This window comes from Microtus oregoni, unplaced genomic scaffold, assembly GCF_018167655.1.
Source record: "Microtus oregoni isolate MIOR12 unplaced genomic scaffold, Mior012 000092F_000, whole genome shotgun sequence".
Lineage (NCBI taxonomy): Eukaryota > Metazoa > Chordata > Mammalia > Rodentia > Cricetidae > Microtus > Microtus oregoni.
In genome coordinates, this window is record NW_024544601.1 from 1,840,477 (window position 1) to 1,865,983 (window position 25,507).

Genomic DNA, 25,507 nt, shown 5'->3' on the forward strand with positions numbered 1-25,507 from the left:
CCTTCCTTCTGTAGCAAGTATAATCAAGATCTTAGTATGTCGAAAGCTGGGGTTTTACATGAGAGAGCTGCATGAAGTACCCAGCTCTAGCTGCAAGCTTGTCATTGTTTTCGGTGAGAGGGTTTGTTTATTTTTTTAAATGATATTTATTAGCCTGAAAACATATAAAGAGTGATTTCTCTATTTCTAGTAACTATAAGCATGAAGAAACCAATGCCACAGACAAAATAATATGCACTAATTACTTAAAAGTGTCTGGAATATCTTTGTTCCCCCAAGTGTTTCTAATGAAAAAAACATTCTGGGAACTGCTTCTCCCAGTTGGCCCACATCATAGTCACATCATTGCATGCAACCTCACCTGCACCTTTTATGGCTAAAGGGGAGTCAAGTGGTGCTTTCGATAAAGTTTTGACATGCTTCTGTTTTACAATATTCCTTACACTGTCCTTTGTTTATGGTCCAATATATTAACCACACGAATTTATCAAACATTTTCCAATCCTTTAAGTAGAATACAGAATGCATTCCTGCAAATCACTTACTCTCAAAATGTGGTTACCAAAGCACAACATAAGCAACCCTTGGGAGCTTGTTAGAAATGCAAACTCTCGGGTCTGAAACCAGACCTACTGAATGAGAAATAGAGCTGATGATGCTTTGCAAAACCTCCTGGTGACTCTGATGTGCATTCAAGTTTGCATTTCTTTAAAATGTGGATGGAAGGGCTGACTGTATAACTCAGTGCTAGTGCACTTGGATAGCATGCACAAGGTCCTGGGTTCTATCCCTAGGACTACAAGAAGAAAAAGGGCCCATACTGCTTATACAATCAAATGTGTAATCGTGTAGTAAGGAATCTCAAACATTCCAGTATTGATTGCAAACTTAATCAAATGCTTTCAAAATTTAATCACAGCTTAACCTTTCATATTTCCCAGAATGCTCTAAGCATTTTACAAGGGAAAATGCACACATAAAGTATCACATTGATTACAGAGTCAACTAATATTTTGATGATAAACAGGTTGTAATGTTATTATTAGTTTCATAGATATTATTTTATTTATTCTTATATCTTCTTTATTATTCTTTCACAGTCTTGGAATTTAAACATTATTGAGCTGTATGTTCTTTTCCATCCTCTAAGGGTTTAAATAATTTGACCTGGATGGGAAGAAAAAATAATAATCTCAGGAACAGAGGGATACAATTTAAGTGAGTTATTAGGCACTTGATTCTGATTGGCTAGTGAGAACTGGTTGCTAAGATCAAGGTGAGTTGCACTCCACCTGTATCTACTGGGCTGTGTATCCTGTTATAACAATAGTTCTCACTTTTGTTGTGAGGTTGTTTGTTTCTTGTTGCTTCTTGAACATACTGTCCCAAATGTCATGGCTTATGCAATTAGAAAACAAACTTCTTATTTTGTTAATTTGCTAATTATTACATTGGTAATCAGAAATTTAGAAGCAGTGTCTCCTTCAGGAGGTTCTGGGGAAGATTTGAATTCTTTCTCTTTCCAGTTCCCAGAGGTTGCCCACATCCTTCAGCTCATCCCCAAACTTCTCTCCATTGCATCTTCTCCCATTTCTCAGCTCTTTTCTCTAACTTACAAAGGCCTCTGAGATCCTATTGAGTTCAACCCAGTGGAATCTTCCTTTCTCCAAATCCTTACATTGATTATAGCTGTCTAATTCATTTTGTGAAGGTTCTGAGAATTGGAATATGGGCACCTTTGCAACCCATTATTCTGTGGGCCACAGAATTCTTATTATAACATTTCATGTTTATTCTGGAGTTTGCATTTTCTTTCTGACATGACCCATTACCACAGCTTTGTAATACTCTTGTCCTCTCTCAACATGTTTAAGTATACACCTTGTTTTTTTGCATTGCATTAGAATTAGTTAAGTCATGAAAAGATTTCCCCTTCAGAGAAGCAGGAATGTGAAGTTGAAATTTTAGACGGAAAGCTAACTAATTATCTTTGGAATAACAGTACTATCACATTTTTTGGTGCTAGGAAACTGCAGGAGACACTGCTGCTTCTCTCTTGTAAAAGGCCACAGATGCTAGAGGGCCTTTTTTGGAACAGTTTCTACTGTTTCTAGGACCAGTTGATGAAAAAATTAAGGCAATTTTTTATGGATTATGCAAATTGAAAATAATAGATATATATGCTTAATATTTAGGAAATATATTTAACAAAAATACCCATAAAATATCTGTCTGAATCATGTATGTGTGTATGTAGGTATGCCTACTTGTTTAAATAAATTCAAATGCAGAGATTTTATTCATTTATCTTTCATATTTCCCTTTAATGTTTGTACATTTTCTTCTTCTTAATCCATCTCTTACAAGTACCATTGCCTTTTACAAATTGAACATGTTTTATGTAATATTTTTTACTGCTCTAAATAATTATAGATGGAAAATGGAAGCTTCCTTAAGTTGACTCCCTCCTTCTTCACTGCGCCCTTGCCAATTAAAAGGCTCTCTTGCTTCCTGGCAACAATGTGATGTTACAGAACTGTTCTGATTTTATCCTGCCAAGGACATTGAATTGAATAGCCTCTAATGTTTCCCTTTCTATTTTTTTTAATAGAACAATTTTAAAGACCATTTTTTTTGTGCTAAAGATGTTTGCAGGGATCTAGGGGGGAAAACAGCTTCTGTACTGTCATGTTCTGTACAGCTCATGGTTACTGACTGAGCTGAAATGAAAATTCTTAATATGTGTATAAAATCTTAATCCCTCCAGTCTGTCATATCATGCTGTTGTCCCATTCTCTTTCTCCCTCTCTCCCCCCTCTCTTTCTCTCTCTCTCTGTCGTAACACAAGAAGAACTTTATTAGCACACACCAGGTTCTTTCTGGCATTTGAGTTGCTGTAATGGACCAATAGTGAGAAGTGCATGACCCATTTTGCCTTTACAAATGTCTCTTCTGACCCTGAATTCTTCATGATCTTGAAGAACTATCCCAAATGACGCTTCTTTTGTGCCCTGCACAAGGAATTAGAATGGAAACTTATTTCTGCTTGGTGTATGTGGGGTTGGGTTAGGAGTGTCTTACTATATGCCTAAGGCTGGCCTTGAGCCAGTGCTTATCTTCCTATCTCAACCTTCAGAGTGCTATAAGTAAGGTGTGCACCATCATACCTAACTTTGCCCTTCAGTGTTGGTGATGGAACGAGAGCCCATGCATGTTAGTCAAGTGCCTTATTGATTTACACTCCCAGTTCCTTCTGCCATCTTTTCTATCTTTACATCCCTTTATTGTGGCACCGAACTTGTAGATCATGTGTTAGCAGACATTTCATGAGTTCATTCATACCTTTTTTATTTATTTATTTATTTATTTATTTATTTATTTAGGATTTCTGCCTCCTCCCCGCAACCGCTTCCCATTTCCCTCCCCCTCCCCCGATCAAGTCCCCCTCCCTCATCTGCTCAAAGAGCAATCAGGGTTCCCTGACCTGTGGGAAGCCCAAGGACCGCCCACCTCTAAAGTATGGAATATATACATATTAGAGTATTACTCAGCACTCATACCTTTTCAAAATGGCTCAACAGCTGGAATACTGCAGAAGTTGATTTTGCTTTCTGAAGGCTGGTTTGTAGTGTTACTACAAGATTCCATTTCCAGGTTCTTTGTGATAGTACAGTGCAGAGAATTTTCTAGAGTATAATCCTCCTGACATACATTCCCAGTACTTGTCTGCTCCAAATCTAGGGCCATGTCCAGGGCTGTCTTCCTCTCATTTCAGCCACCAAAGTCTTCATACCATATGCATTTTCTCTCCATGCCTGGCTACTCTTCCACACAGGGGTCGTTGTGGTTTGGTTTTGACATATCCCCCACAGGTTCATGGCTTAGTCAGTAGTGCAGAAATGTCCAGAGGTGGGAAGTTTGAGAAATGATTGAGTCATGAGAGCTGTGACATCATCAGTAGATTAACACATTCATTGACGAACATAAACTTCTAGGATAATAGGAGGTGATGAAAATTTAGGAGGTGGTACCTTGGCAAAGCCACCGGGTTTGGGGGCATATGTATACACTTTAAGAAGTCACTCATGTTTAAAGAAGGTAAAATATGACATATAAATTCAAACATACTTCTGCTGTTGGGCCCTAAAGCCCCACCAAGGAGGAGCTAGCCCCAAGAGACACTCTCAGCGCGGTTGATGCAATAGCAAAAGGAATTGGACCCCTGCTTTGCCTATTACAGAATCCTTTGAAGGAAAAAAAACACAGAATCAGGGAGGGGGTAGTACAGAATCAAAGGGGAGAGTCCAGAAATCATTTGTCAACTATTTTGACTAGTTCATTTAATGGTCAGCTAACTCTAATTGATCAGTGCTATGGCGGTTGCTGGGTTGGTTGAACAAGGAGGAGCACTTGCAGGTCATCTGCAGGTCGTCTCACCCCAGTTCCAGAGTCTGGGTCTATTGAAGAAAGACTACAAAGGGGATGGAAATTACTCAAAGCTCCAGTGCACGCATGGTTGGTTACCAGGTTCCTGGGTCCCAGGAAGGGGGGTGCAGTAATGCTGAGGTGCCCCAAAGTCTTTTACTGCATCTCACTTATGAGATTGTAGGTGTCATAAAATTAATTCGCTTTAAATGTGGGCTTATTGGTTGGTTATGATTTAGATCTTACTGAGTTTTCTACTTCCTTTGATTTACTTTTCTGCAGTAGAGTTGGAAACTGGCATTCTACTCGGAAGATTTGTATTTTGATTATCAAGAATAGAAAAGCTGGTACAAAATTGTTTTAACATAGCTATTAGTGCCTTTATTATTAAACTTTGGATGGTTAGCTGAAACACCTAAAAATTCAGAAGTCATCCTCTATATTTGGAGAAAGTTCTGTTACTCAACATAGTATAGGTCAACAAAGGCTCAGCTTATCAGATCCAGGGTAGCTGGTTGTTCTAATCAGGAGGCTTTGCTGGAAGTATTTCCTGGTGAATCATTCTATACTCAGAGTACTTGAGATACCCTTTTATTTAAAGTGACTCAGAGAATATTCTCTACCATCTATTATAGGCGCTTACCTCAGAAGCATTTTTTATTCTTGTATTTTTTTCTAACTTGTTATGATTCTAAGAAAAGAATCATTGATTTTTTTAAAATTTGGTAGGCTCAATTCTCTTTTTAGCAAGAACTTTAAACTTTAATGTGCAAATTTGGACTTAGAGATCCAGTTACAGTGGGGATGATGCATCAGAAAATCTGGGTGGACTCTGAGATCCTGTGTCGCTGCTAAGGGTCCAGGTTCTGCCAATACCGAAATGAAGAACAATGGGCTAGTTTGGGTTTTCGGCCTTATCTGAAAATTGGCATCTTCTTGGAAATTAAATCAATCAATCAAGCAAACAAACAAACAAAAACCACTGATGTCTAAGTACCATCTCCTAGAGATTCTGATTTTTCTGACATAAGGGATGCTATGTAGAGTGAGCATCAAAAATTTCAAAACCATTCTCAGTGATTTTCGTGTGGAACAGATTTGAAATGCCTTAAGTGCAGCACCAAAAGATAATAGACACCATGTATTTTTAAAAATATTGTATTAATTATTTAATAATTTAATATAATAATATGTTTGATCATACTCACCCCCATTCTTCCCCCAAATCCACCCCACCTCCTGACAAATACCCAACTTTTGTCTTAGTTTTTTTTTAAAAAAATAGCCCAGAGAATCCATTTTGTACTTCTCCTTGGTACTGGGCTGTCCATTGGGGTATGGGTTGAGCTACCAGGAACCACACCTAAAGAAAATTAACCTTTTCTCCCCCAGAAGCCATCAACTGTCCATAGCTCCTCAGTGGTAGGGGCCCATAAACCCCTTCCTCTTCCATGCTAGAATGGTGATTGCTTTGATTGTGGGCAGGTCTTGTTCAGGCAACCCCAGCTGCTGGGAGATCCTGAGCAAAGTGGTTCCATCATGTCCAGAGGACACTGGGTAACTATGGTATTATCCAACCTCTGCTCCTTGTAATATTTCCAACACTTTCCTCTTCATTGGTCCCTGAGCCTTGGGAAGCAGGGACATCACCCCAACTATAAAGTGTTTTTTTAGTCACCCATCTCATGCTATACTACAGAATGTGCTTACACAATTTAGAGCTACAGTGCATCTGGATTCCTCTGCTGATGCCCTACTATGGAGAAGCTCCCATCAGCAGCAAAATTTTAAAAAAAAAGAATTAAATAATAACATAAATTTCAGACATCTCAATTTACAGACTTTATGGATCACTCCCAACACCTTTTTTGTCTTAAAAATGTTCTCTGATTTATTAGGGAAGGCTAACAATACATTGTATTTAATCATTTTAAAAACTCAAAGTCAGGGAGTTGGAGATATTTTGTCGATCTCCAGATGTTTTTTGGAAACGTTGCTGATTCAAAAAAAATCTGAAAGTCTGGGAATTATAGCTGTGTTCAATCTACCAACATTTCAAAGAATCAAAATGTCTAGGAAATGTTTATATGTGAATCTACTTTCCAATCTTTGATCCTGTGTGCAAGAAATCTTTGGGGGACACTTGAATTTTCTAAGAACCAGAGTTCATTTTGAGCTGTTAGGACAGGTCCACTGTGAAGCAGACTCCAAGATGGAATTAGCCATACAAGACATTTATTAGGGGAAACACCCAAGGAAGAGAATAGAGGTAGAAAGCCTGAAGGGATTTGATGGAGACTTCATACCAGCATGCAGGACTGACTTGAATATGGGAGAAAGTAAGGAAAGAGATACAGGTAAGAGTAGAAGAGGTCCATGTGGCAGTGCAGCTTTGAAAAAGACTTGACTGGGCGATAGGCATCTCCAGAGAAAAGACTAAATGGTCCAGCGCCATTCCCCTATGCTGAACTTAGTCACTGCACGGGAACAGCCTATGGAGAAGGTAGCCATGTCCTTGATGCTGCAGGTGCAGACGCTATGACATTCAGAGTCTGTCAGTGGACAGTTTTCCATATAGCAGGTTATCTTTTGTAGGACAGTCTATGTGTGTTTCCATAGCTGCTATATGGATGCTTTATATTTTATAGAAACAGTGAAATTTTCCCCTGTGGACTAATATAAGAGAAAATTAGCCATGTATCAGGTCATTAATGTTTCTTTGAATGTCTTCCCTTTTGGTCTTCTCCATTTAAACATAGATAAACTGACAAATTGGCATTTATCAGTTATAATTTATCATGTCTGCTGAACTGAAAAATTGATTTCTTATGTATGTAAAAATGTAACAAAGTCATTGTATAAGATGGGGGTGGAACAGCATCTTTTTTCTATAATGACTATATGTTTGATGTTAGCTTTTCAGTCTATCATGTTTATAGGTATATTGTAATACACATTTTAATTTTTAGCAATTATTCATATCTTTTAGGAGCTTGTATTAAAGATGGGTTTATTAGGTAAAACTTGCTTAGAATGTCTTTTCTTGGTTTGTTACAGTGTGCTATCTAGCATGACAGACGCAGTGTTAGCTCGAGTGTATAAACAGTCAGATCTGGACATCCTGGCTAAGGAAGCATCCATTCCAATTGTCAATGGACTCTCAGACTTGTACCATCCTATTCAGATCCTGGCTGATTACCTCACACTCCAGGTTGGTGTTATTTCTTTGCTTTACAAAACAGGAAAAAAATCAACAAATAATTCCTTCCTACCATCAAGTGGAACCATTTACTTAAATGACGTTTAATCATTACTGTGAATAACTTCTGTCTGAAGATAATTATAGCATATGTGTGTGAAAGACCCTACAGACCCCCTCTTCAAAACCCGCAGCTAGCATGCTCCCGGGGGAACGTCTGTTTGCTTTAAAAAAAAATTCTCCGGATCAGCAGCCAGCCTGCTCTCATAAGAACATCCCATGTGCTTGAGAGAGCAGGGTGTCTATGAGATAGGAAGACTGCAAGGCAGGATGTCAATAAGATAGGACATCAACAAAGCAGGTTGACTGCTAAACAGGATATCTATAAAGATAGGAACAGGATGACTGTTGCCAGGCATCCATGCTGAGAGAGGAAACCATTCATGCCCCCGCCTCATTCCGGTCAAGCGATAACCACGCTTTTGCTTCTGTAAACTTGCTTTTTGCTCTTCCCTATAAAAAGACCTCCCCCCAGTCTGCAGGCGTGCAAAGTCCTCCGAAAGACTTTGCTGCCCACAGGTACCTGTGTTTACTCAATAAACCTCTTGCTAATTGCATCCTGTGGCCTGGTCTCGGAGTGTCCTGGTTCTGGGGTCATCATTGGAGAAAAAGGTCCTCTCTGAGGGTCTTTCATGTGAATGCTATAGATCTAGAAAACAGTGCATTGCTATAAAGAGTCTGTATGATCCTTTGCTTCCCAATCCCTTTTCCAACCCTCTTCCAGCTCCTCTCACATCCTCTCTTCTTTCATCACTTTGCTTTCTCTTTAACAATGGAAGAAGAAGGAATGCAATTGCATGTAGAATTACCATGACTTAAGTGACTCTGCTGCTCAAGATTGTGTTCTTCGTAGGCTCCAGAATCACCCAGAACACAAGCCTCTAGATATGTCTGTGATGGACTGTCTACAGTAGGTCAACTGAGGTGGGGAGAAGAGCCACTTTAACTGTGGGCAGCACTATTCCATGACCTGGCATCCTGAAGCGACAAGAAGGAGGAAATTAGCTAAATACTGTTATTCGCTTTTCTCTCTGCTTCCTGATTCTGAATGCAGTCCGACTAGCTGCCTCAAGCTCTGGCTGCCTTGATTGCCCCACAATGATAGACTGTATCCTTGAGTCTTTGAGCCAAAAATAAACCTTTCTTTCCTTAACTTGCTTTTGCCAAGTATTTCATCCAAGCACTGTAGAAGGTAGCTAATACTGTTATTCTACAATCACCAGACTCTGTAACTTAGAAATGAAGATCAGAGGTGTTTAGGTCAAATGCTTAGTGGTAGAAGGAGGGGAGCATTTTCTGTCATTTAAAAAAATGGTTAAAAATAAAATGAAAAATATGTAGAATTTATGGAGTTAAGGGTCTAATTCGGCCATGTGTTCATACATCAGGAACTTTAATAACTTTTAAGACTTACATTATTTGATTAGACATGGCCAAACTACAAGTTTTTGTCACTTGGCATCATAACAATCATGGTTTCTGAGTATCTGATTTTGTGGAGACAGGACAAACTGGATAAACCCATCTTCCTTCTCATTTGAATAAGCTGTGAACATTGAAATGAGAGATAGAACATAAAGAAATGCTGTTCAGAGATGAAGATAAGATCCACACAGAGGAGACAAAACAGTGATGTCAGATGGATAGGTGCTGTTTTTTTAGTGAACCTTCATGTAGACACTAGATGACTTTATGCTTCTCTTTGGGTTTTTATCATTACTAAATCATGAACTCACTGGGGTGGGAGTCATGAGCTGTTCTGTTCATCATAGGGTCTCCTTCTGGCCCTTGTGCAATGCTTTCACCAACGAGACACCAAAAGAGGATTTCGGTGACCAAAGGGCAGTTTCTCAAGTGCATGAGGTCTGCATGAGATGAATCTGGCTTCACATCCTACCTTAGCAACCTAGTAGTTTCATGATCTCCAAATTCCTTAGTCTTTACCTTTCTTCTTTGATCTTTGCAACTATTTAAATATTTAAATCTATTAAGCCTACAGACATTTCAAGACAAATAAAAACCGGGGCCAATGGGATAGCTCAGGGAGTAAAGGCACTTGTCACCAACCCTCATTACCCAAGTTCAATTCTGGGAAACCACATAGAGGAAGAAGACAACTAACCCTGGCAGTTGTCAGATGACTCCCGCACACATGCTGTGGCATGTGCTTGCCATCCCTCCATAAAAGAAATACCTTTAATCTTAGAAATAACGATAAGTTCTTATGTGTACAGTATACTACTTTATCATTTTTTTCTTTTGTGGGGTTGGGGATGGTACCCTTGGCCTCACGTTGGCTTGGAAAGAACGTTACTAGTGAGCCCCATCTTCACAGCACTTCTGTCAAATTCTCAGGTGGTAAAGCAATTACTTTAAATTTATTTATCTATTCAAAATGAAATGATTGAGTTGAAACCTCTGTGTACATTTCCTTTTACTCCCACCCCACCAAGAAGTTGTTTGCGTGATATTTGTATTTATAATTCCCGGGAATGACTTTATACTTTATACATAACTATATCCATAAACAATCAAAATATCATTGGGCATGGTTTTCAACCATCAATGGTGGCAGTGTTTTCTGAGTCACTATGCGATGGTGTTTCTAGTGCATTATAGCAGCTCCTTCCTTACATCAGTGAGTGAAAGTCACGGTTGCTTTTTGTCTCTTCTTTGTTTCATCTTCAGCATTAAAGATGATGTATGGATATCAATAGTGCTCATTCCTTGAATGATAAAACAGATTCAACATTCATGAAAATCTAAGTCTCTGTAACGTGTCTTGATTTAAGATATTAGAGCTTTATTTTATTTTATTCTTCTCTCATATAGTGCATCCTGACTGCTGTTTCCCCTCCCTCTACTCTTCCCAGTTCCCACCACACACACTCCCCCGCCCCCTAGATCCACTTCGCCTTTGTTTCCCTTATTTAAAAAAAGGAGCAGGCCACCAGGGCACTGGTGGCATGCACCTTCAATCCCAACACTCAGGAGGCAGAGGTAGGTGGATCTCTGTGAGTTCTATGCCAGCCTGGTCTACAAGAGCTAGTTCCAGGACAGGCTTCAAAGCTACAGAGAAACCTGATCTCGAGAAACAAAAACAAAAAGGAGCAGGCCTCCCAGGGATATGAACCAAACATGTCATAACAAGTTACTATAAGACTAGACACAAACCCTCATCAAGGCTGGAGGAAGAAAACCATTAGGAGGAAAAGGGTCCCAAGAACAGGTGAAGGCCTTAGAGACACCCCCACTCTCATTGTGAGAAGTCCCACAAAACACAAAGCTACACAACCAAACCATATATGCAGAGCTAGCTTATACAGGGTTCATGACTGTCCATTCAGTCTTTGTGAGCTCCTATGAGCCTTATTGGTTGATTCTGTGGGTGGTGTTCTTGTGATGTCCTCCACCCCTCTGCCTCCTACAATCTTCCTTTCTCCCACCCGCTCCTCTTCTCCAGGGTTACCCTGGCTCCACCTAGGGTTTGACTGTGGGTCTCTGCCTCTGCTACCATCAGTTGCTGAAGGATGCCTCTCTCATGAAAACTGGGCTACCGGACTAGGCACCAATCTATGAGTACAGCAGACTTATCATGAGGAATCGTTTCATTGACATTCCCTGCCCCCACCTACAGTCATGGTTGTTTCTATCCTGAGTCTCTGGGCTGTCCCACGTCTGTTTCCTGGCCATCTGGGCGGTGGGCTCCCTCTCAAGGTGTGGGTCTGAACTTGGACCAGTCATTGGTTGGCCACTCCCAGAAGTTCTGCATCACTATTACCCCGTCACATCTTGGAGGCAGGACAGATTGTAGGTCAAAAGTTCTGTGGCTTGACTCGTGCCCCAGTCCCACTGCTGGAAGCCTTGCCTGATTATAAAAGATGGCCATTTGGGGGATCTGTATCACCCATTACTAGGAGTCTGGTAACACTCAAAGATTCCTGGGAGTTTCCACAGCACTAGGTTTCCACATCACCCTCCAATACTCCCTAATTCAGGTTGTCTCTCCCAGTACTCTCTCCCTCCACAACCACTGCACCTGAACCCTCCTGCCGCCATTCCTACCCACCCACAGTCCACAGACAAAATCTATTCTATTTAACCTTCCCAGGGAGATCCATGCACCCCCTCCTTTGATCCTTCCTTGTTTTCTCCTCTTTGAGTCTATGAATTGTGTAGCATGATTATCCTTTACAGCTAATGTCCACTTTTGAGTAAGTACATACCATGTTTGTCTTTCTGGGGTCTGGGTTACCTGACACAGCATGATCTTTCTAGTTCCATCGATTTGCCTGTAAATTTTATGATGTTATTGTTTTTAATAGCTGAGTAATAATCCTTTGTGCAAATGTACTGCAATTTTTATCCATTATTTGTTGAAGGACATCTGGGTTGTTTCCAGTTTCTGGCTATTCTGAATAAAACATATATGAATATAATTGACAAAATGCCCTTGTGATAGGCTGGAGCATCCTTTAGGTACATGCCAAAGAGTGGTATAGCTGGGTATTGAGGTAGCTCAATTCCTAGTTTTCTGAGGAGCTGACATTGATTTCCATAGTGGCTGTAGAAATTTGTACTCCCTCCAGCAATGGAGGAGTGTTTACCTTGCTCCACATCCTCACCTGTATGAACTATCACTTATGTTTTTGATCTTAGCCATTATTACAGGTGGAATCTCAAAGTAGTTTTGATTTGCATTTCCCCAAATTCTAAAGATGTTGAACATTTCTCTTTTTTATTTTATAACCTGGCTGCAATTTCCCTTCCCTCCTTTCTTCCCATCCCTCCTCTCTAACCCTCCTCTGCCTCCCCCCCCCCCCACACCTACTCCTCTTTTCTGTTCAGGAAAGGGCAGGTCTCCCATGAATATCAATAAAACATGACATATCAAGTTGCTATAAGATTAAGCACCTCCTCATTTATTAAAGCTGGGCAAGGTGACCTAGTATGAAGAGTAGGGTCCCAAAAGCCAGTAAAAGAGTCAGTGACAGCCCCTTCTCTTACTGTTAGGAATTCATTTCTCAGCCATTTGAGATTCCTTTCTTGAGAACTCCGTTTAGATATGTATCCCATTTTTAAATTGGATTGTTTGATTTCTTGAATTCTTTATATATATTATGGATATTAGCCTTCTGTCTGATGTAGAATTGGTGAAAACCTTTTCACGTTCTGTAAGCTGCTGTCTTGTCCTATTGATTATGTTCTTTGCCTTACAGAGCTTTACAGTTTCATGAGGTTCCACTTGTTAAGTGTTGATCTTAGTGCTTGTGATATTGGTGTTCTGTTCCAAATGTTGTCTCCTGCGTCAATGTGTTTAAGGCTATCCCCCACTTTCTCTTTTATTATGTTCAGTGTATCTGGTTTTATGTTGATGTCTTTGATCCACTTGAACTTGAGTTTTGTGCAGGGTGGTAGATATGGAGAAATTTGCATTTTTCGACATGCTGACATTCAGTTATGCCAGCACCATTTGTTGAATATGCTTTCTATTTTCCATTGTGTATTTTTGGCTTCTGTGTCAAAAATCAGGTTGTTAATAGATGTGTGGATTTACATCTGGGTCTTCAGTTCAATTCCATTGAAAAACCTATCTGTTTTGATGCCAATACCATGTAGTTTTTACTACTATAGCTCTGTAGTTGAGCCAGAAATCAGGAATACTGATATCTCCAGAAGTTCTTTTTATAGTACAGATTATTTTAGCTGTCCTGATTTTTTGTTTTTCCCTATGACATTGAATATTGTCCTTTCACTTTCAATATCTGTAATGAGTTGTGCTGGAATTTTGATTGGGATTGCATTGAATCTGTAGATTGCTTCTGGTAGGATGGATATTTTTAGTTATGTAAATTCTACTGATCCATGAGCATGGGGAGTCTCTCCATCTTCTGATATTTTCTTCTATTTCTTTCTTCAAAGACTTGAAATTTTTAATCATACAAGTCTTTCACTTGCTTAGTGAGAATTAGCACAGGATATTTTATATCATTTATGGCTATTGTAAGGGATGTTGTTTCTCTGATTTCTTTTTTAGCCTACTTATTGTTTGTATATAAGAGGACTACTGATTTTTTGAGTTAATTTTGTATTCAGTTACTTCACTGAAGGCATATATCAACTGTAAGAGTTCCCTGCTAGAAGTTTTGTTCTTGCTTGTGTATACTATCATATCATCTGCAAATAACAATACTTTGACTTCTTCCTTTCCAATTTATATCCCCTTGATCTCCTTCAGTTGTCTTATTGTTCCCACTAGAACTTCAAGGACTATATGGAGAGAGTAGAAAGCCTTCTCTTGTTCTTGTTTTTAGTGGAGTTGCTTTGAGTTTCTCTCCATTTGGTTTGATTTTAGCTTTAGGCTTGCTGTAAATTGCCATTCTTAGGTTTAGGTATGTTCCTTTTATCTCTGATCTTTCCAAGACTTTTATCATAAAGAGGTGTTGGCCTTTGTCAAAGGCTTTTTCAGCATCTAATGATATGATCATGTTGTTTTTTCAGTTTTTTTTAATATGGTGGATTACACTGACTGATTTTCATATGTTGACCCATCCCTACATCTCTGGGATGAAGCCTACTTGATAATGGTGAATGATCTTTTTGATGTGTTATGGGATTTAGTTTGCGAGTATTTTATTATTTTTATACCTATGTTTATGACAGAAATTGGTCTCTAATTTTCTTTCTTTGATGAATCCTTATGTAGTTTGGGTATCATGGTGACTGTGGCCTCATAGAAAGAATTTGGCAATATTACTTCTGTTTCTATTTTGTGGAATAATTTGAGGAGAATTGGTTTTAGCTCTTCTTTGAAAGTCTGATAGAATTTTGTGCTAAAACTGTCCAGCACTGTTTTTCTTGGGGGAGATGTAGGGGGTTGAGAGACTTTCAAGGACTGCTTCTTAGTTTGGTCTTTTTACAGTGTCCCAGATTTCCTGGATATTTTGTGTCATGAACTTTTTATATTTAAAATTTTCTTTGACTTAGGTATCAATTTTTTTTATCATATCATATCTTCAATGCCTGAGATTCTCTCTCCCATGTCTTGTATTCTGTTGGTGATGTGTCTATAGTTCCTGTTCAATTACCTAGATTTTTCATTTCCAGAATTCCCTCAGTTTGTGATTTCTTTATTGCTTCTATTTACATTTTTAGGTCTTAAAGAGTTTTGTTAGTTTGCTTCAACTGTTTGTTTGATTTTTTTCTTGTCTTTCTTTAAAGGATTTATTCATTTCCTCTCATTTTTTTGTCTTCTCAAAATATTTAAAGAATTTATTCATTTCCTCCTTATGAACCTCTATCATCTTCATAAAGTTGGCTTTAAGGTCTTTTTCTTATGTTTCAGCTGTGTTGGAATATTCAGGCGTTGCTGCAGTAAGAAAGCTGGACTCTGGTGGTGATACATTGCCCTGGCTGTTGTTGGCTGTGTTCTTACACTGGTGTCTAGGCATCTGGGTTTGGAGTGATTATAGGTCTAGGTGCCTATTTCTGAGTTTGTCTTCATTGCTTGGCTTGCTTGGTCTCTGTTTCCTTTCTTGTCTTTTGGCTAGGGTGGTCTATGGTTGAGCAGAGGGTCTCCACCCCATTTGGGGGCTGGACCTGTGATCAAGATATTAGAACCTTTTCACTACTGTTTTGTGATCGTATGGTCATGTTATTGGATTTAATGCAAAATATAGTTTATTCATTCCACAAAGGCATTTATTTTGAGTGGAAAACTGTTTCCTTTATCTTAACTCTAGTAACTGTTCATAAAAGTGGGTTTCCTCCCTATATTTAATTCCCTTTACCTCTTTTTTAGGAACACTATGGCTCTCTCAAAGGCCTTACCCTCAGCTGGATCGGGGATGGGAACAACATCCTGCACTCCATCATGATGAGTGCTGCAAAATTCGGGATGCACATTCAAGCAGCTACTCCAAAGGTAGGAAAACTTTCTGCCCTGCAAGATCCTCCCTGTTGGTCAGATGTTATTACTGGGTAGGAACAAAGCTTCTGCCCAAAAACAGCATAGCAGAGGCTACACAATTTTAAGCTATATTACCAACTCTTCTGTGGCATGGCTATCTAGCTTAAGAGCCCAATTTTCCATTTCTATACTGGAAGCTAGTCTTGGCTGATGCCTTTTATTCCTCGAGTCTGTGATAAGAAGCACATCCAAATTATGCCTTTGAATGCCTTAATACCAGTCATTATGATGACTGGCATCTTTGTTTATTATCAACACACAGGCTGAAAAAAGCAGCGAAAAACCAGACAATGTAGAATCCTCAGTGCTTGGAAATGGTGCTATAATCTCTCTAATACAGCAATTTGATTTTTAAAAAAAAAGAAAAAGAAAAAGTCAATCCTATGTGAAGGACACATTACTGGCATCCAGCTTAAGATTTCGAACCTCATCTCCAGGGTCTCTTGGGATTTTTAAGTCTGAGTCTCACGTGTCTAGGAAAATTACCCATACATATTTTCGATCCTAATTATACACTCTCATTGAATGTGTATTTTTCATATCTTAACTCTTGCTATATAAGGAAATGGCAATGGTTGCTGCCTCTATATAGATGTAAAAGGTTCAAGAATAGAGGTAAAATGGAGATTTTTTTTCAGGGGATTGTCCTTTTATATGGTTTGAATTCCTTAACGCATAAATGTTTGATCTGCGTAATAGCATACATGCATGGATAAGTAAATTAAAATAAAGCATCCAAATCTCCCTAAAAGTAGCCCTATGTTAAGATACCCTTGTTCCTCACAGAATGAACAGAACTTGGCAAAGGTAGGAATTAACCTAAGGGAATGAAGCCCAAATCGACCCTGAAGGATCTGCAAGGAATGTGGTAAACACCTGGACCTGCTACTCTTTTCTCCCCAGTCTGTTTCTTATTTAGCTTCTGATGTTCTTTCAGGAGTCTTTTAAAAAGGAAAATTCCACTAAAAAGAAACTATTTCAGAAACTAAGTGTTGATTTGTGGTAAGGGAATTGACCATCATATTAGGAAACTACTGTCCAGAGTGATGAGCCAGTGTTGCCTAACAAGGACGTGGTTGCTAGTTCCCAGTAGTCTCATCTGTGGCTTATTCTGAGCTGAACATAGGGGGAACTTCAAAATTTTTCTCTCTGCTTCTGCTTTTTTTTTTTAAAAAAAATTATTTATTTATTAAAGATTTCTGTCTCTTCCCCGCCACCGCCTCCCATTTCCCTCCCCCTCCCCCCATTTGATCTTTACTTACCAACTCCCAGGAGCATGAATTATGACATAAAGATAAACAGCAGAATTTTTTGAATAGTAATCACCCAGTCCTTGAGTTCCTCATGCACTTGCCCCCAAATCAAACCTGTGTCTTAGGCTAAGTTTCCTCTTTCCTCCTAACACATCCCTGGGTAGGGATTTAGGAGACATATGCGGAACTAGTAGAAGATTTGGGAAAGGAAAGAGTCAAGGAAGTGTACCATTTATAGGGACCAACCATCCTGGTTTCCCTGGACCTGGGTATTTCTGGAGATGAGAAATGCTAAAAATGTCCTGAGTATTTGGGAAACCAGGATGTTTTGGTCACCCGAGCACTGGGATATGCTCAGTCAAACAGGAAGAAGCTTAACTTGACACAGCAAGCGAGGTCTAGAGTGGAAGGTATGCGTCACAATTGTCTCAGTCTGGAGACATGAGAGCAGGTTTCCTTCTGGAGCGGTTACTGCTGAGTGACAACGGGCGTAGTGGAGTGGCAAGGTCTCTGGTACTTACAGGGAGAAGAGCAGCCTGGTAGCCAGAGAGTGGGCTTTCTTTAAAAAGCAGCAAGTTCTATGTTGGAAACATACTTGCGTGGCCTTTTATATCCCAAACAAGTTAACAGCAACAACAACAACAAAAAACCCATTACATCATTTTCTCTACTATTAAGTCAGTCTTGGTCAGTGCGTTCTTCTCTCTTAAGTGTCCTAGGGTGGCCAAAACAAATGACCACAAATTGGGTGGCTCGCAAAGCACAGTAATACATTGTCTGAAATCTAGGTGTTGGCATAGCCGTATTCCATTTGTTACTTGAATTCTTTCTGAATTACTCCAATCCCTTCCTCTATCATCTTCATTCTGTGTCCATATATCTCTATTTGTAAATGTTCCTGTTCTTCCAAATAATAGCGCAGTAAATTTAGGTCTACTGTCACTCACCATGACTATATATATATATATATATATATATATATATATATATATATATATACTTATATATACAAAGACCCTGTTTCCAAATAAAGTTACATTCTGGGGTTCCCATTGGGCAGTGTGTGTGTGTGTGTGTGTGTGTGTGTGTGTGTGTGTGTGTGTGTGTCTGGTACAGGGGGTTCAAAGTAAGGGCCTCAAATATTCTACCTAAATACTTTGCCTCTGAGTTCTGCTCTATATTTAGGGCATGACTTTTCTAAGGGCATTATTTGCGCAAATGTACCTGTCATGCTGTAGAACAAATGGCAAGCACATTCAATAACGGCATGCTCCGGAAGACCTCCTATTACAGCGAAGTTTAGTGACTCAGGGAGATGACCCTTGCAACAACCACCATACTCCTTTCATTCAGCACACGCTGAAATTAAAGCTCAGATCTGACAGGTTTGAGCACATTCTCACTGAAACACTGGTCTGCGGAAAGGCTCCGCATTAAGGCAAAATGTGACTGCATTTGCTTTTACAGCTAAAATGTGCATTAACAATAATTGTTCCCTGCTATAAGGTGATTTTGGAATGGCTCCATTTTGTTGAAGAAATATACAGTTTAAACATTTGATTGCATGTCAAAAATGTTTTATTAACATTAAGAGAAAAATTCCAATATTATAGAGTAATTTCAGTATTGTTCTTTTACAGAAACTCATTTTAATGATAAAGTGTACCAAAAGCCACTTAAATCTTGGTGAGAGCAAAGTTTTTGTTTAAAAAAAAAACCCTGCTGTTAAGTCTGATAGTGCAGAAGTTGGTCCAACAATTTGTAAGTCTTTGCTTGTTATTGGAACTATTTCCCTTAAAGATAAAGCTAGGAGATTTATTGCAAATTTAAGAAACATTGCACAGCTTCCAAAGTCATAAGTAATCCATTTCCTCATGCCTCACCCAAGAATAACTTCCATGTTCAAAACTAAGTATTCTGTCCATGATTTGAGGCAGTGTTCTATATCCATCGACGGTATGCTTTTCACCGTTGTTCTAAGTGAATATTTATTTAGACTCGGTTTGCTGTTCACCTACTTCATCTGCTTTGAAGATTTATGGAGAAGCCAATGAATGATTTAGTGCTGAAAACTGAGATGTGAGAGAAGAATCTGCCTCTGCATTCTATGTCATGGCTCAGGGTGTGCAAGGTTGGGTGATTTCCTCTCGGTTCCCTAAGTCCTTATTGATTCCTCCTCGAAGAATGATTCTTAGTCTAAAACCTGCTCTCTGAGGGCAAGACTCCATTTTCAGAGCAGTGGGCACCTAGTGTAATATCCAGGTCTCTTTACTCATGTTTACTGGTAAGACTGATCACATTTGTTACCAAATTCACAAATCTTTATTAATTACTTTCCCCCAAACCCCATAAAACCAGGCCCCAAAAGCTCATGGTAGTGGGACCACAACAAAGCTTCCTTTAAAATGTCTGCAGTTTCTATCCTCTAGAATCAGATGGTGGCAGAACTATGGTAGATAAGTATGGGTAAAGAAGCCAGATTTCAAATGAATGCACCTGGCCATGCCTGTCACAAGCTGAGGTTCTTGGACAGCAGACTTTGAGAGTTTAAGTGTGTAGGATGTATAAAACGCCCATGACAGCATGTTCTTGAAATCGATGGCTGTGGCAAAGAGCAGGGTAAGGATGCAGTCGTGTGCAGGGGGAGAAGTTGGGCTATGATGTGGTCCCAGCCCATAGATTCAGTAGACCTACAGAGCATTTTGCATATGGAATGGTCACTTGGAACTGTCTGGGCATGTGCAGAGAGGCTCTGATTTACCTATCTTCCTGTCAATCAGTCCTTGAATCTGTGGGGCCCTAGAAGGCTGTGTTTGCTTGAGGGAGGTGATCTTCTATAGCTAAGTCAGTGTCCAAAGGGGGCTGACAGATGAAGCCACCAGCTAGCATCACCATGGAAACAGAGAGGAGTACATCCTTTAATTGTGATTTCCCATATCGGTGGGGTGTGAAGGGGATACCGCAACATTCAACAGAAAGCAACACTTAAAATGTACAACAATTGATTTATAATAAATGCTTAGAATTCAAAAACTGAGAAAGATGGAGGAGGGGGAGCGTAATTGTGGGGATTGAACTGCCACGAATCCTATATGGAGGCATTGGAGATGAGGCTAGAGTGTGTGAAAGGACATGTTATGATGAAAATGGCCACCCGGAAGAGGTGTTCAAGGGTGAAAGGCTGGTATGGCAGAAAAGGGCAAAAATATGTACAGGGACGCCAAGAAGATTGGCTTTCCTGTGGGAGTACAGTGAGAAGAACTAAAGGAGATGGAAGCCCGGATGTAGCCAGAGGCTGGAGACTCATAATCAGCTTTGACATAAGGAGCACGTACTAACCAATTGACACTGCTGTTAACAAAACAGGCAAGAGGGTGGGGGAAGCTGTTCATGGTTGCATGGCAATAGCTTTAGCCACTTTAGTCATCAGCAGAAGGTCCATTAGTGCTAGGAATAGCATAAGCAAACAAGACCCCAACATGCAAACTCATTTAATCCTAAGACTGAGTACCTCTTCCTAGGCACCTTGCTTACCTCTCCAAACCATTCGAAATGGCATATCAAATCAAGTCGCAACTCCCTTGGAAAAGAATAAGGCAGGAGCCATTACTATTTAGCTGGAATGCTCACAGGGGACTTTTCTGGGGAGCAGTCATTCAGACTGAGACTTCAAAAAATTGTTCATGGAATGGATGATGAAAAGTATGTCAGTTAGAGAAAAAAGAGCTTTGTGTGCAAAGGCACAGATAAAAATGCACTGGACAAGTTTGTATTTAACACTCTTATTCCGTTGAAAGGTCGAAGAGAACTCTGTGGTGAGGTAGAAAATACCATGCTCTTCATTTGTCTTTACAATTGAGGAAGACAGAGATAGTCCAGAAAAGGTGGACCAATTGCTTGTCTTTTTAAAGTCCAAAGGACAGCATGAAAGCCAATGGCTCTGCTGAACATGGAACATCTTTTAAAAAGCGAAGAGAGAGGCTATTCTTGAGCTTTATTTAGTTTTGTCTTAAGTCATTAGGTATGTGATAGGTATAAGATATATTAAATAGTTAATAATCAAATGATCTAACTGCCTAAATAACAGCTATTTTTTTCTTCTTGCAGGGTTATGAGCCAGATCCTAATGTAGTCAAGCAGGCAGAGCAGTATGCCAAGGAGGTATGCTCTCTCTTCTTGTACTATTCAAATTGCTTTTTGTTGTTCCATGAAGTTTTAGTTTTTTAACCAGCAAATTTCTCTGTGCTAGTATGGTACCAAGCTGTTAATGACGAATGATCCATTGGAAGCAGCACGAGGCGGCAATGTATTAATTACAGACACTTGGATAAGTATGGGGCAAGAGGAGGAGAAGAAAAAGCGTCTTCAGGCTTTCCAGGGTTACCAGGTCACGATGAAGGTACACACTGCTGCTTCTCTGAAGGTTCATTAGCTGCATTCATGAAGACTAGCACCACCCCAGCCCTCATTCTCTTTAGGGACAGTAGACTGACCTTCTGTTCCCTATTAAGAACTTACTGCATCCCATCATGATCTCTGTCCTCCCAAACATCAGTGATAGCCTATGGGGAAAAAAACACTTATGAAACCTGGCTGTAGAGAAAAGTAAGTTTTCCCCCTCTAACAACAATAGAGATCCCAAAATGCTTTATTGTGTGTAAGTTCGGGAGCACTGCGTTACTTCAGGTGCATGCAATTTCTTAAGCTTTCTCCCATAAGAAGAGCCCACAACTGTGCTTGCCAGGTTAGTTCTTGCTTTTCCTTTCTAATGTCTCTCAAATTCATGATAGCTTTGCCAACCCTCCCTAGGCACTCTAAGGGACACCCCTTCAATCTAATGCCTTCCAGGAAAAGCAGAAAAGCTGCATATCAAACTTCGCTTCCTGACTGTCTCCTTCCTTTCCTCGCCTCTGTCTTTTGTTGTCTGCAGTGTTGGACATGGGCGTGGAGGCCAGGGCCTAGTGAATATTAGACAAGGAACTCTACCACCAGACTCTACCTTCCTCCACACACCCTGCTTCAATCAGTCTTGAGCAATCATTAGAATGGCCTGTATGCGTTGCTAGAAGGTGGCAACGCCAGGGATTCTGACTCAGTAGCTCCTGTGCATAGGAATTTGCATCTTATCTGATTCCCGGATGATGCAGTTCTGCTACTTGAGGGCCCAACTTTGAGAACCTCTGCTGAAAGCATACCCCAAATGACAGGAGCACACTGGGGTGGAGAAGTCATTACACAGATGCACAAAAATTGTGGATAAAGTAACAGAAATAATTTTTTTTATTACATATCAAATAGAATGGAAGCTTGGAAAACAAAGCAAAACTGTTCCCCCCCTTTTAACAAGGTACATAACCAACATGTTTACTTTTTCCTCTCTCAAAGGTGATTATGTTCACATAATCTACTATTTACCAACACAATGTGGTTCTTTTCAGCCCTTTTCTGCACATTTACATATGTTTGGCCATTTGCATACAAATACTGCTTTGATTTTTGATACATGGTACTTTAGACATATTATTCTCACTTGCTTTTTTCACTTAAGAAAAATTAGATTTTCTTATCAATTCATATAGATATTTTTAGTTTTGTAAAAATGTATTTACTTTCATTTTTATTTTATGTCTATGGGTTTTTTGCCTCCATGTATGTCTGTGCACCGCTTGCATGCAGTGCCCATTGAGGTCACAAGAGAGCATTGGATCCCCTAGAAATGGAGTTACAGACAATTGGGAACCACCTTGTAGGTGCTAGGAATCGAACCCAGCTCCTCTAGCAGAGCAGCCAGTACTCTTAACTGCTGACCTATCTCTCCAGTTCCTGGGGATTTTTAAATGGATTTTTTCATTGAGGAGCAGTATGCATTTAAACAAAAAAAGCACAAAGCATAAGTATAAAGATGATTCTGTTTCCACAAAGTGAATTTATTTCCAGCATCTCAATGGAAAAACATCACCAGTATCCCTGACCCTTCCAGTCACAGCTCAGTTCTGTAGTTAACTCTAGTTAGATATTTTATTCTTTTCAATACTGCCCATAGAATCTGAAGTACAAGTGACTGATAATGTTGTCCATAATAATTCCTACTGATATATTAATGTATGTATTTTAAAAATCATAATTTCAAACAGTTCTACAATGAACAACCTTATTCATATTTCCTTATAAAGCGTTGCTAGAGAATAATTTTCTGAAGGAAGAATTTTTGTGTGCTGTGTTCTATACTTTAAAAAATACCAGTGATACTCTTCCAAACAGAGTGAATAGTTTAAACTCTTCTAGATATATATTATTGTTCTTTCTCCATACATCTTTGTTATTTACATTTTATATCTTGTGATGTTTTAAAATTTGCCGTATTTCTGGTTATGCTAAGATCTTTTCATGTGTATTGGTCATTTCCATTTCTATGTCTTTACATTGCTATCATATTGTTACTTGGTTTCTATTCCCCTTTTGTCGCTGTTTGTAGGAACTTTTTATACATTATGGTTAATCTTTTGTCATATATGTTTCAAATATTTGGTGGAACTATTTTAACTTACCTATGCTTTGCCTCCTGCTTGCCTTGGGTGATTTTCTGATTCTGGTACTGTAAGCTTGCAGAATAATAATTTTCCTGATGTATGACAGGTATAAATGTTACTTCCTTTTCCATCTCATTTTTCCAGTACTTTAGAAGCTCAATTATTCTCAACTTAAAAGTGAAATAAAATTTTAGTACAAAGGCAGTAATTTTGAGGAAAGAAAGCACGAGGCAATGTAGGTTTGAATCTGTAAGTGAAGAAATGGAAATGGATGGGGGAATGTTACTTCTGGGAATTAACTGCAGGTGAAAATTGAGAGTCATAGCACATTTGCATTGGGAAGAAAATAACTGGAGCAGAATGCTCTGAACCCTTTTTAATGTACTCCTACCTCACTGCTTTTTTCAAAATTATTTTAATTTGTGACAAGGTAATTCAAATGCTAACACTTGTAATTTGAAAAAAAGCTCAAAATATAATACCATTGCATCAAAGTAACTTCTTTGTATATTGGCACCTTTTGCTACCAATTACATATGAGAACTGAAATTGGCCATTGCCCTTCTAGACAGAATATCAGAAAAGTGAATTACTGGTTTAACTTGAAGTGATGATCTCCCAAATGTAAAAGAGTGACTACAAAATGCCATAGGTTAAAGAAATTAATTCATTATTGGTGTCTTTAACCAAAACCTTCACTCTATCCTTTGTTTTGTAGTGATACATTAGGCCAGGACAACTGTGTCAGTAAAAATACTGAAGAAGAGATAGATGATTGCCACATAGAAGAGTTGATACTTAAAATGCCATCTTATCACCATCTCTTTAGACTGCTAAAGTTGCTGCGTCTGACTGGACGTTTTTACACTGCTTGCCTAGAAAGCCGGAAGAAGTGGACGATGAAGTGTTTTATTCTCCACGGTCATTAGTGTTCCCAGAGGCAGAAAATAGAAAGTGGACAATCATGGTAAGGAAAAGGGTGTGTATGGAAGGGTAAGAAAGTCTGGAAGTCGAAGTGTGCTTGCAACTTGGCAATCCATGCTTTTGGGTAAATAAGCAACCAAGGCTATCCAACTCTACTGATGGCTCATATGGCATATGCTTTTCATTTTAAAATTATACTTTATTTAATTAGTTTTGAGCGTGCAGAGGTGACACACATTTATCATGATGTATAATTGGAGACCAGGGGAGTTTTTTTTTTCCTTTTTTGCAGGAGTCAGTTCGTTACTTTCGCCATGCGGGTCTTTGGGCCTCATGTTTGCTGGCAAGTTGTCTCTACTTGCTGAGCCATTTTGCCAGCCTAGTATCTATCTAGTTTTGTTCAGAAAGTTAATAAGTCAGTATTTCATATTAGCATACATAGTATATTTTAATGAACTAAAATTGATCTCCTTCCAAATTCATCAATTTTAATCAAAATTCTAACTGCTGTAAGAACTAACTACTCTTACTGGCCAACTGTTACATATTATAGAATTTTTAGATTCTAATCTGTCTGTGTTCAGTGAAGCTGCTAATTCAGTGCCTGCTATAAAATGGATTTTAAAAATCCATTTCCTTCTTTCTCTTCTTTTTCTTGTTCATTCTTTTCTTGATACCTTAATCAAATGATTGAAGTTCTCCGTTTGAGCTTGGCCATATAGATATATGGGTTTATAGGAATAGAATATTTCCAAAATTCATATCAAATTTTCCTTCGGAAGTTTTTAGTCCCTTTCAGACAAAACCATTGATCATTTTTTATCACCGATATGCTGAGAAATATTAACCTTAAAAACTGCTTTTTTTGCAATATTCAGTGGGAAATTTTTCTGGAAAACTGAATACACACATGCTATAAGTTAGCTCCACTATTTTTAATTGGTTTAACCGATTTCAATTACTGTACACTCAGAGTCTCAACTGCAAACAACAGACTCCATCCTATGTAGATTATGGAGATTTTTAATCTTTTGGGAGAGGGGATTCAGTGAATCATCATGGAGCACCACATAGTAAGGACATCACAGGCAGAGAAATTACCCCAAACCACTGTGGGTGCTCTATAGCCAGAAAAAATCCCGGCACA

The 25,507-nt window shown here is 39.1% G+C and overlaps 1 protein-coding gene across 1 annotated transcript in view; it reads left to right on the plus strand.

The window, feature by feature from the left end:
• The window catches only part of LOC121442570 (ornithine transcarbamylase, mitochondrial), a 74,829-nt gene that overhangs the window by 44,168 nt on the left and 5,154 nt on the right, over nt 1-25,507 (plus strand). The window contains exons 5-9 of the mRNA XM_041644153.1: nt 7,483-7,636; nt 15,486-15,608; nt 21,014-21,067; nt 21,156-21,305; nt 24,266-24,403. Coding sequence (XP_041500087.1) covers nt 7,483-7,636; nt 15,486-15,608; nt 21,014-21,067; nt 21,156-21,305; nt 24,266-24,403 — 619 coding nt within the window. The remainder of the gene's footprint in view (nt 1-7,482; nt 7,637-15,485; nt 15,609-21,013; nt 21,068-21,155; nt 21,306-24,265; nt 24,404-25,507) is intronic.